The sequence below is a fragment of the Notolabrus celidotus genome, chromosome 1 (genome assembly GCF_009762535.1).
Source record: "Notolabrus celidotus isolate fNotCel1 chromosome 1, fNotCel1.pri, whole genome shotgun sequence".
Lineage (NCBI taxonomy): Eukaryota > Metazoa > Chordata > Actinopteri > Labriformes > Labridae > Notolabrus > Notolabrus celidotus.
The window spans coordinates 24,739,347-24,752,155 of NC_048272.1; the positions used below are offsets into that span (position 1 = coordinate 24,739,347).

The 12,809-nt window shown below is 41.9% G+C and overlaps 1 protein-coding gene across 6 annotated transcripts in view; it reads left to right on the forward strand.

Moving 5' to 3' along the window:
• Nucleotides 1-12,809, forward strand: part of celf4 (CUGBP, Elav-like family member 4) — a 102,344-nt gene that overhangs the window by 63,259 nt on the left and 26,276 nt on the right. For all 6 annotated transcript variants that reach the window (XM_034693132.1, XM_034693148.1, XM_034693157.1 and 3 more), the window contains exon 3: nucleotides 12,026-12,074. In XM_034693132.1, coding sequence (XP_034549023.1) covers nucleotides 12,026-12,074 — 49 coding nt within the window. The remainder of the gene's footprint in view (nucleotides 1-12,025; nucleotides 12,075-12,809) is intronic.

Genomic DNA, 12,809 nt, shown 5'->3' on the forward strand with positions numbered 1-12,809 from the left:
GTGATGTGCTGCCTCTCACTGGGGGACATTTAGGGCCATATGGTGGGTTATGTAACTTATCGATTGAGCATAAATGTTAGGGTGAGGTTGTAATAGCATGGGTTTTCTTACTGAGCACTTATCCTTTCATTCCATGTGGTGAAGATCTGGAACTTTCCAAAGTCTCTGCTATTGGCTGGCAACCCCATGGTGATGACTTAACTCTTTTCTGTAAAATAAATATACAGTTTTTTGTTGTCTTACAGCAGTCAGTTTTACAATTAGCATTGAGATTATTTGATTAGCGCTCACAAATTGTACCTTCACGATGCAAACACACTTCCCTATGATACTATGAAAACAGGAATAAAATCATTATGTTGGGGTGCTGGTGGTCTAATGGTCTAAGCGCCCCACATACAGAGGCTACAGTCCTCGTTGCAGGGTCGCTGGTTCGATTCCCAGCTGGTCGACCATTTCCTGCATGTCTTCCCCCACTCTCTACTACCCATATTTCCTGTCCCTCTTCAGCTGTCCTATGGAATAAAGGCAAAAAGACCCCAAAACTATAACTTAAAAAAACTGTTACAATTTACCATTTTCACATGACAGCTTTTTTTCCTCTGATGTCACAATGAGGGTGTAAAACCTTAAACGCTAAACAATTCACTGCTTCCTGATTAACAAGCAACTGGAAATACATTTATTATTCAAATTCTTAAATAGAACAACTCTGATAACCTAAAAGCCACAGTTGTACAACAGCTGGTGTCAGCGTTGATCCTGTTCCTAGCTCAAGAAAGTAAATTCCTGTCTATCCATCTGTGGCAGGGAATTTACACCATTCCTATGTTATGGTGTTAGTAGACAGTAATGTTAACTTAGAGCCACTACCTTCATTGTTGTTGGCAAAGAAGTGTCTTGATGCTAATATAAGCAGACTGTAACAAAAAGGTAATCAGATGTGCTCTATAACTTGAAATATGGACAGATTTCCCCTCTGGTTTCCATGTTTTTTTTTCAACAGGAGGGGTTGAAATGATTGAGAGATAGTGAAAATTGATATGACTAACAACCTGCAACATAGCAGTATGACATAACAGCATCCAAGCCTCTCCCCTTGGCATCACTAAGGAGATGGCCAAAGTGTGAGTATGAAAAATTACATTTAAAAGCATTTGTTTAAGTCTTCTGTAGCTTTACTTTCACTTTGAAATATGAATCAAGTATTTTGAGATACTATAAACATTTTAAGTTTTATTAACTGTGTGTCTCCCTGCCCTTTACTGATACAAGGGCAGGCTACTGTGAGTGACAGCTCATTACAACATTATATCCTCACCCCCTGACCCTGTGAGATAGAAACGTGTGTGTGTGTGTGTGTGTGTGTGTGTGTGTGTGTGTGTGTGTGTGTGTGTGTGTGTGTGTGTGTGTGTGTGTGTGCGTGCCCGTCTGAACAAGACAGTGGCTGCAGTTCCTCGCCAAGTGCATTCCTGGTTCGTTTACCCATGATGCTATTTGTGTCTATATTTGCATTTGCATATGCTGTAATATATCTTTCATATGCACAGTCCTTTCAAGTCAGCTCTCACTCTCTGCCTCTCATACATATACATTCACACACGGTCCAGCGATATGCAGCTCATGAATACTCTCAATTATGTGAAACCCACTCAGTGTCTGTGTACCTCCACACTGGCTGGAGATGGGGACAAAAAGTTGGGGGGTTGGATGTGAAAGCAGGCTGAGAATATGACAGCTTTTGAACTTGTTTTTCTTTTTTTATTCATCAGATAAGTGAAAAGCAAAAACCCAGTGATGGTACGCCAGTAGCAGCCATGATTTATGTTCACCTCTGGAAAGAGAAAAGTAGAATTTATGGCTTTCTCGTCTGTCCTAATCTTCCCTATATGCTGCAAAGCCCAGCCAATGCAGTCAGCTTAGAGAGCGAGGGAGAGAGAGGCTGAAAATTGTCCCTTTTCTAGTTAGCTTTTTTATTTTTTCTCCCTCCTCCTCTCACTTACTAACCAACTCTATCACATTTTGTCCTTGTCATTTTTTTCTCTCCTCGTCCTGTGAGCTTACATACGCAGCACCCTTACATACACACCTTTGTGTTCAGAGGTTCGAACACTTCTAATCTCACACATGCAGGTGCACTATGCACACAGACACACGCTCGCACCTAAACAGAGAGCTGCTCAGCCCCTCTGAGACACCTTCACTTCTTCTCGCACCAATTTTCTCACACTTTCTCGTTCTTCGTGTCTTCTCCTCTTTCTTTCTTTCGCTGCCTCGCTCCGCACCTCCGCCTTCAGACGCCTCCACATATAGATCCCTTTCTTTTTATAGTCAAAGCTAAAGTCCCCATGGCAACATCAGAGTTGTTGATTGCCAAGGTGCTGTATATCTAATTATGTAACTTCTCAAGATGTTATGTGGTTTGTGTGTGTGCTCTGCAGCACATTTGTTTTTCACCCTGACACGATCCCCTTTAACCTCTCCTTTTTTCATGATGGATCAAGCTTTTATGTGTAAATCAATCTGTGTTCTGGGCGTACAATAGATTTTCAGAGTCAAATGTGAAGCCTTTGGACAATAACTTTGAAGTTAAGTATGTTTACATACCCAAAATGAAATATTTGACATGTTTTGTGTGTATTTCTCGGATGTGTTTTCATCTCATTTGCACAAGTCTTTAGTGTGAAGGTGTAGCATATGTTGTGATGCATGTCACAGGCAAGTGTGAAGCTATAACACGTTTTGACAGGGAAAAATCATTCGGGGCTGCAGATGATGTGCTTTTTCTATCCAGTTACGGTGTGACAACAGAATTCTCAGCCGTCGATTCCTATTAAAGTGTTCGCAGGAAGCATAAACCCTGTCGACTCTCATTCCACATTGATCCTTATCCAGGTACAGCCAAGAAAACACGGAGGGAATCAAGGGGGGGAGGAAACGCTGTTTTATGCATTAACTCACTGTGGAAAAGATAGTTTTCACACTTGCACTCATTTACTCTGTTCAACAAACTCAAGGAAGAAGAAAAGTAATAAGATGTGGAACAAGAATAGAAAGGAAAAAAACAGAAAGAAAAGCACTCCATTTGCATTTTAACCTCTCATTCAAAACTGCTTGAAAAAAAAAAGCCGTCCCACTACTGCGAGCGTTAAGGCCGCTTGCCAGCGAGCGAAGGAGAAAACAGGAGGAGATAAAAAAGAGGTGGGCTGGTGTGAAATGGATCAAACAATGGATGTGAGAAAAGCATTGCTGTTCTCAACCAACTGCAGGCGAAAGAGAAAAGGAGTGGAGGAGGAGTGGGGGTGTGTGATAACTCGCAGCTTTTGAAATGTCTGTGTTTTGTAACTAGCTTTTTTTTTAACAGCGGGTCTTCAGAAAGTTGGAGAAAGAATTTTCAGAGCTAGTTAGTGTGAAAAAGCAATTTAATCAGGAAGCAAAAGAGAGTAATGAGTATTTTGTCACACATACTGTTGTCAAGGTCGAGAATGATCATCCTCGCTCTCGGGAAATCTGATTCAGATATGTGTGCGTGTGTATTTGTGTGCGCCCGAGTGTGTATTTGTGTGTCCCTCGTGTGTGCCTGTCTATCATTCTCTCTTTTCATGTCCTGTGTGTGCCTGAACGGCGTGTAAAAGCCATGTTGATGAAGGAATCAGCAATGATCAGAGGGTCGGACAGAGAGGCTTCCTCCTTTTGTGATCTCTGTGTGTTTCCCTTTCATCCGCCTTTGTGGAGATGTAGTGATCTCACTAGACGCTGCTGGGACAGCAGCACCACAGAGCGAGCAGCAGCATATAGAAACAGCCAGGGGAAACATGGTGGCTGCAGTTTTCATTCACACAGTTACTTTAAGGAGGTTAGGCCTGGGAAAGTGCTTCATATTGAATCGCCTTAGGATAATATTCATGGGTTATGAGGTCATTTAACGCACAACGTGCGCACTCAAACTAATTTCAGCAGGAAATTGAGTGTAACAAGTCCTTAAAATATTTTGTATGCATCTCATTGTTCAGAGCAAGTTTTGCTGCAGTGCTTCATCATCATGCAATATTTTGAACATGAGGAAATACTGATAAATGAGGGCCAGTGTCTCATTTGCCATAATACACACTGCAGACACGTTGTTGTTCTAAAATCCACCATGCTGCTGCGATGTCACAGCTGAAGAAGGCACAGCCTGTGCCAATTCATAATTCATCTGGATGCTTTTTTCCCCCCTTGTATTTATTTTTTCTCGACCTGACTGCAGCCTGCCACTCAATCCCAGCCCAAAACAACTGGGCCAGGCCGCCTCGTTGTCAGAAAATACTCTGCTCATCTTTGATCTGACGTGAAACAGATTGCCCATCTCCGTTTGTCTGTACAGATGAGAAAGGATAAAGGAGAAGAGGAAGCAACAAAAGGAAAGAGATTGGGATGTTTTGCTTTGTAGTCCTCTCTGCCCTCACATGCAGACATTGATCTCTCTGCAATATGTTTCAGTTTAACATCAAAAGTGAGGTGTTGGTGTTTGGGCAAATGTCAGGATGAAGTACTACAGGGGAAGGAAAGAGGAGAAATACTCACAGAGATGTAAAGGCATTAGTGCAGACTAAATCCAAGTGGGATTTAAGCATTAATAAACTCTCAATCCCTTATTAAAACTGCTTTAGATTAACTTCAAAGACCTTGTCAGACAGGGCTTGGGAACATCAAAATACATTTTGGGTATTTTAGGGGCATTTACAATTGAGAAAGGTGCTATTTCTGACTAATGTCCATGAATGAATCTGGAGAGGTTATAGATACACAGGAAACTGTCAGTAAAGGAAAAGCTCAGTTGAGTTCAATGATTTCCTTCAGCATGCATAAGTACATTTCTTAAAGGTAGGTAAAGGTTTGTTTACTGTGAATAAAAAACAGGTTGCTGGACGACAAATCCAGAATATAAGTCGCACTGGTATATAAGACATTCTCCAGAGGGAAAAGGTTTAAAGTATGGTCCTGTGTGAAGACTTCAATTGCGTTCAGCAACGTGCAGTTTCTATGCAGATGTGTAGCAGGTTCCCTTATGTTTTCCCAATCCTGCCAACTACCCATACAGCAGTTGAGCACAGCCTAAGGTAGTATTGATAGTTGTGAGGTACAGACAGACTCACTGTCCGAGACCAATTCGCAGAGACGTGCATCACCCCCTCTGCTAGCCACTTGTCTCAAAATGAGGAGACTTTTCAATCGGACCAGCTCTCCACAAAGGTTACTGACCTAATAGTTTATCACTGTTTTCTTTAAACACATGATTGTAAGCTTATAAGGAGAAAATTGTTAGAAGTGATGTTGCTAGACACCTTGCTATATACCCTGCATTGTCTCTCTGCATTTCATACTGGTATAAACGTCACACTGGTGCATAGGATGCAGCCCACCTTCTCAATTACATAAAAAGTATTAAAAGTGCATCTTATACACAGGATGTTATTGTTAACTGTTCTTAGCTAAGGTTTAAGCATTGCTGAAAGTCTTGGAATATCCTAAATTACTGAAACATCAAAAATCTTCTTGTTGTCTGAGGCCAGGCCCAGTATTCACAATATTTTTTTATTTTTTGTTTGCCTTAAATATTAGCCAAAATGTTACATCTGCTTTTGATTGTCTGCTAGCAGATGCAACTTCACTGGCTTGATCTATTTACAACTCTAGCAGAAACTTTTCCTGGAAAAGACAAGCTCTTTTTGACTCAATAATCACAAACAGCAACAGCTTAGCAAAATGAATAGGTAAAATATATTCTTATGAACAAAAAGCCTGCTTCACTAAAATATTCAAGAGTAAGGATACTTTTTGTCATGCATACATTAAGAAACAGTAATCTCTGTCTAACTGCACCTCATGTCCTATTCAGGGGGGCTGAATAGGACATGAGGTAGCATTTGTTTAGCATTCTGTAAATGTAGCATTTAACAAACCATAATAATAAGCACCGTAAGCACCTAGTGTGACACTGAGTTGTAATCATAGACTGTATATAAAATATGGAGGTAGGATCCATGACGTCACCCATCTGTTTCTGAAGAGCTGTTTGAGGCCAATCGTCGACGGCAGCCATATTGCTGCTGTAGGGTGATTGTGACGTAAAGAGGCCCCCTAGCCAACAGCTACAGTGTTCCCGCAGGCAGCTGTGCCTCTCATTGGAAGACTCGTAATCTCAATATCTTCAAAATTGCCGCTTTAGAAAAAAAATTCACCCCCCTCACAGTGAGAGCCGATATAGAAATGAGCTATCCAGACTACACTCGTCTTTTGTACCAGGCTGTAAACATGTTTATTTCTGCTGTAAAGATCGGCTTTTTTGAATTGGTGTGTATGTGACTTCTGGTACTTCCGGCGGCAGCCTCAAGCGGATCCTCGATGAACTGCAGTTTTTAGCACTTCCGCATTGGACTCATGTTTTTAGACCAGAGGTTGCCACTTGTGTAATATACAGCATTTGCTTTGCTGGTTGCCTCTTTATTTTGTGACCAAAACTTGACTGTCTGACAGATTTCGATCTTAATGAAGACATCAAGTGCCGTAGAAAAAATAACTTTCCAACTCACACAGGCTGATCGCATACAAAACTCCTCTTCACAGCAGGCAGTATTACTGCTGGTGGTGGAAGTGTGTTAGCTGCCCTTTTGCCACAAACGTTGTAAAGTACTCCTGCAACTCGAGAGGTTGCAAAAGTCAATAAAAAGAAAGTTTTACATGTGATGTAGGAGCTTTGATGGAGATGTGGGGGGAATTCCATGGGAGTATAATGCTGCTGTGAATTAATGGTTAATCAATGCTTTTAAAATAGACTGTCCTCTCTGTGACTACTGCTGGAATCTATAACATATCTGCTAAATGTTCTTAGTTTCTCAGCTAATCTTCCCAATGAGGCTTTTTTTCCCCCTGCCTACAAGGGCCCGGTCTCCAGAAGCATCTCTGGATGATAGCTGTATTTGTTCAGCTAATGTTTCCATTGGCATGTTTCCATCCAAATATGTGTGTTGTGCATGCTGAAACACCTTGGAAAGCAAGCCAGGTCGAGTGCCAGTGCTTCATTTGACATTATGAATACTGGCATTTGGTTGCACTTAGACCCTGTGCATATTGCTCCTGCAGAAGTGCTCCCTTTCAGAAGCTTGTTTTCTTATAGAAAACACTTAAGACGCAATAAATATACGTATGAAAAGAATGCACAAAACCCCCAAAACACCTCCATATTCAAATGTGACAGAGAGAGAATGAACATGATTGAAACGCAGGAAAAAAGGGCCTTGAGCTGCAGAATGTAAAATAGAGCAAGTTTTGACAATAGTAGAGGAGGACTATTATGAAGGCAGCCTCCCTTGCTTCCCTGGGAGAGTTTCATGGAGTGCTTTCTCACTGTGATAATGAAATGACCTGGCCTGCACTGCTCCTCTCTCTCTCTCTCTCTCTCTCTCTCTCTCTCTCTCTCTCTCTCTCTCTCTCTCTCTCTCTCTCTCTCTCTTGCAAAAACACATCTGCCAGACAAGGGTGAAAATGAGAAAATCCTACCTCCTCTCCCCAGTTTCGTAAAGCATACTTTCAATATTCTTTACACAGGCAAAGATGGGAGTGTGAGTGACTGTTCCCGTGATTGTTGTTTATTATGCTGGCTGTGTGCGCATGAATTAGTTGTGTGGTGTTTTGGATGCTGAGCAACTGGTAATAAACTGTGTTTGAAACACATTTGGCACAACAAGGTACTGTGCAGAAATTCAGTGGATAGAAATCCCATAGAGTTGTCATCCTAACAGTGTTTTTTAACTTTATTTCTGTGGTTTGCACGCAGTGAGATCAATACTGTAAACAGCACAACTCACATCAAGGACTTCAATTTCGTCCCATTTCAAGGTGGAATCCAATATAACAAACTCAAGTCCCACACTGTTTTGAGCTAATCTTGTGGGCCTCGCTAGACATCCAGGCAGTACTAGACTGATTCGGAAGAGTGACTCACCATTTTGGTAGAGCACAGGCTGCATGCAGACCATGTATTCCCTCAGCTTCTAGTTAGCAGGGAATCTATGGCAGCAGTGAGGCAGAGCGCTGTCATTGAGTTACATAATCAACAGAGGAGTGTAGCAAAGAGTGTGTGGGTGGGTGTGTGCCCGTGCATTTGTGTAGCAGCAGTTCCTTTTGAGCTGTCGATCATGTGGTGCACCAAGGCCACTCTAACACAAGGCTGCTGAGGTGGACTTTCAGCAACAATGAAGCTTAGCCTGCGTGTGAGTACGTGTGTGTTTGTGTGTGTGTGTGTATGTGTGTGTGTGTGTGTGTGTGTGTGTGTGTGTGTGTGTGTGTGTGTGTGTGTGTGTGTGTGTGTGTTTGAAAGCGTGGATAGATAGGCGGCTGTATTTACAAGGCTGAGTAGAAAACCCACGCTACATGCGAGGTATTAGGCGTGCATGCTGAGAGATGAGCCAATTTACAGCACATGTTGACTCACAAGGACACATTTACATATCTTTTGTGTGTGTGTGTGTGTGTGTGTGTGTGTGTGTGTGTGTGTGTGTGTGTGTGTGTGTGTGTGTGTGTGTGTTTAGGTGTGTTTGTGTGAGTGTGTATGATTATTTGTGTCCTGTTGTATTTTTCGATGCATGCATGCTTGGATGGATGCAAAGACCTACATGTGCATGAATGTGTAAGAGCCAAGCATGTGTGTAAGCGTGCATGTCTAGTCCATGTAAGCCCACTTTGTTCCTGTCTGTGCATGCACATGTGTTTAGACATGTATGTATGAGTGTAAATGTGGTTGATTTTTCACTGGCATTAGCTAAAGGAGAGTTTGTTGTTATGTGAGATTGTGTACTGAACTGCTTCTGCTGCTCAATGATGCCATCTGGCTTTGGCTAGCACCAGCGCAGACATCAGAGGGGAGCTATCCGAGCTGTGCAGCGATTGGTTTTAACTACTGTTTTGGGATCAGTTGTCCAGCGGGCTGGTGCTAACTCACCCCATTATGAACAGGATGATAAAGCTGACCTTGAAGCAGTTTATGGGCCTGGGATAATGGAAACCACTGATAGAGAGCCCATGAAACTCCACTCAGCTCTCAGTGACAAAAGAAAATAATGGTTTAACCACTTAACATTATTTTGAACTGTAGCTTAAAATTTATGAGCAAATGTTCTTGGTATCGATGCTCAACTGGGGATGACAAATTAGGAGAGGTAATGATTAATATGTCGGCTATGAACATGTTATTTTATGGGATTTTAGATGTTGAGATTGAATATTGAAACAAAATGAAGAATTACAGTTTTAATAAAAGTTCAACTCCCATAGCAAAAATAAATGTCATAATTAGGGACAGTCTGAAAATGATTTGAGGGATACGAAAAAGCTAGGGAGTAGTAATTTTTTGTGTTTTAGGAGAGTGGGGGAAGTTCTTGTGGATTTTATATCCCTATCTCTTTTCTTCCCTTTTCCATAAAACCTGCTATATTTAAAAAAAAATGATGCATGCAAAAAAATTGTAATCACTTTTTGATGCATGTCCTTGATATGCTCAAGAAGATGTAAATAATATAAATTGTATGTTGAAATTAAGATGCAAGCTCAAAGTAAAAGTTGGTCATTCCGATGATTTTTTTAAAGCACAACATGAATCCTTAATGATTTGGGGTCCCTAGTCCAGAGACAAATAAAGACCAGTAACCCTTTTCAGACCTCAGGAGGTCAGTGTCAAAAAATGCTGTTTAAAACCACTGTTTGCACATAAAAAGAACAGTGGAGGTGGAACCCAATTAGGTCAGATTGAGGCCAGACCATTTGTATGGGTCATGTTAAAAAAAGCCAATATGTATGCAGGATTATGGGACCCTTGGGAGCAGTTGGCTGACCTTGTCCCATACTCTGATGTATGTCCACATCTCCCCCCATATCCTCTTTCCTCCTTCCTCCTTCCTCCTCCCACTTCCTTTTTTATCACCATATTTCTTTCCCTCCAAACCCCCCACAATCTCAATTTCTCTTCTCTCTTCTCCTGTTTAGTCTCAAAAATCTCTTCCTTTCCTATCCAGCGTGCTTTTTAATTCACATCCTTCCTCCTCTCTTTCACTTTCTTACTCATTTTTTACTCCCCTTTTTCCATTGCCCAATTTATTTATCCCCTCCCGTCCTTTTTCCATATCAACAGCCAGTCTGATAAATAATGCATCACAGCACATTAAAAACATTAGTAGGGTTCTCTTGGCTGTCAAAGAGAGGGAGGAGACAAGGGAGAGGAGGGAACGGGTAACTCCATTTCAAATAAGTGTTACAGAGAATGATGTGATTTAATATTAGCAGCAGGAGAGCGCCAGCAAAGGCTGAAGGTCCGAGCATTAATTGTGTTTGCATCGTGACATTGTGTCCTCGTGCTCAGAGGTTCTGCCTTTGGTGAATCATCTGAAAGATTCATTAAGATGACGACTGTACCAGCAAACTCAAAAGAAAAGATTTAATGACATTTAGCAAAACACTGATGCTGCACGGAACCTTGACCTTTCCCTAGTCCTCCCCCATTTCATGCTCAGCTTTCTCCCCTCTCTCCTCTCTCCACTTCTCCTCCTCTCCTCCCCTCTCCTCTTCCCCCCTCTCCTCTTCCCTCCTTCCTCCCATTCCTCCTGGCAGCGTGGCGATTGGCATTATTAAAAATTGATTGGCGGCCAGCGTTTAGCAGGGTGGCGAGGCGGAGAGGGAAGGTTTGACAGGCAGGAGTGAAATGAAAGGAGGGCCTCGGCGGACACACTGTGGAAAGGTCTCACTGGGGGACAGACAGTGTGTGTGTTTCGCACTTGTATGCTCTGGCTTGTGTGTAAAGCTAAGAGAAAAACTTGTGAGGACATTTTGAAGTGAGTTTATATTTTAAGAGTTTTTGTTGTTGTTGATTGTACTTATTCACCATGTTCACAAGGTGGGCTTTATCCTCAAAATTGTTCCCCAACTGAAAGTTTACAGTTTTTAGAATCATGTTCCTAACTGTTGGTCATATACATTCAGGATGCTTGTGAAATTCTATCATTGTAAAACTTGCTGCAGCAACTGAGCAACTGAGCAACTGAAAAGAGAAATTATGGTAAAAAATTTGAGTCATCTGATTATATTTTAAGGTAAATCAACCCATTAGCTACAGCAGAAAGCAGCTAATTCTAGCATTAGACCCAAATAGCAAACAAGTAACTAACTAAGTACATTTCCAGTTAACGCTACATTGGCCAAGTATTCATTCCGTCATACTTTTCTGTGTAACATAACCAATTCCTAGTCAATGACAGTATTAGCTAGGGAGTGGGGGAATGCTAATGTTAGCAGTTGTCTGATACAGGGTCATTAGATATGTTGTTTCCCTTGAAATATGACCAGATTTCTCCCCAACTTTCTTACATTTCCCTCTTTTTAGTTGCTGTTGACGTGAGAATTGAAATGATAATTATTAGTCTGGTAGTTTAAATTTAGAAGACTTTCAAGCTAAAACACAACAGTGTGATAACAGCTTCCCACATTTAGCGTGACGTCAGAGAAAAACGGCTGCAGTGTGAATATTGACTCTGTGTGTGTGTGTGAGTGTGTATCCATGCAGTACATTAAATCTAAATGAAATCATATAGTACACAAGCACATAACAGCTCCCACAGAGACGATACACAGTCACAGTAGCTCTTCTGACCCAGAGTTACCTCTCTGCCATCCCCCCTTCATCCCTCTTTCTGTCGTTCCTTTCATCCCTCTACTGATCCCCCTTTCCATCCTCCTTTCATCTCAGATCAAATAATGTTTCCAACCCATATTCCCAACCAGCTATTCCCCCAATGGCTATAAGTGCTTCAGCTTTGGAGATTTTCAATATATTTTACCCGCAATTTGGCTGAGTGATTTTAAAAACTTTTATTTTGAGGGGGGGGTGGTTAGGTAAAAGCATGTGCTGTTATATGATAATGCTAACTGGCTTCTCTTTCTCTTTTTTCCTCCTCTTTCTTCTTTGTTTGCATCTCTTTCTCTCTCTGTGTCACAGATGAACAGACCGATCCAAGTGAAGCCAGCAGACAGCGAGAGTCGAGGAGGTACTATATGCCCTTCTTTTCTTCTCTTTTTCTTCCCCATCTCCCTCCCTTGCTCCCTTCCTTCCTTCTTTTGTGCCAGCCCTACAAACATGCTGCCTGTGCATATCAGCCTCACCATTATCTGTCCTATTAGACGATGCCCTGTACCTTGACGCGGGCTGACAGCGCGGCCTGGCCGGACCCTCCAGTAATCAGAACACATTATGTAAACAGTGCTCTTTCTGGCCGGCACTGGCCTCCAGCTCCTTTCTTGGAGTTTCATCATATGCACGCACATACACGGAAAACATGCGTGCCTTGTCATGCTGCAGGGGAAAGCAGGTCACTTCTTTTTGTCACCTTCAATCTAGCTGCGTGCAACAAAGTGAATCATCTTTGACTCCTGTCACAAGTTTGAATCAGCCAAATGAGCTGCAGATTCAGTTGACAAATGTGTGACTGTAAGTGGACGTATAATCTGGTATTTTGTACGCGTCCAGCTGTATTGACGGCCAAGACAGCTTTAAGCGCATTTTCTACGTCTAGACATGTAGTGACCTGCTCCTGACATCAATCAATGGACTCTAGAAGAGAAGATTGATGCAGTTAGACCAGTTTTGGCTGGACTCTTTCAAACTTTGCAGTTGCTAATATAATTGGCACCGGAGCGATTCCTCAGCTACAAGAAAGAGGAGAACAAGAAAAAGAGAGGAAATAGAGCAGGCAAGGAGTTGAAGGTTGATAAGCAGAGTGAAG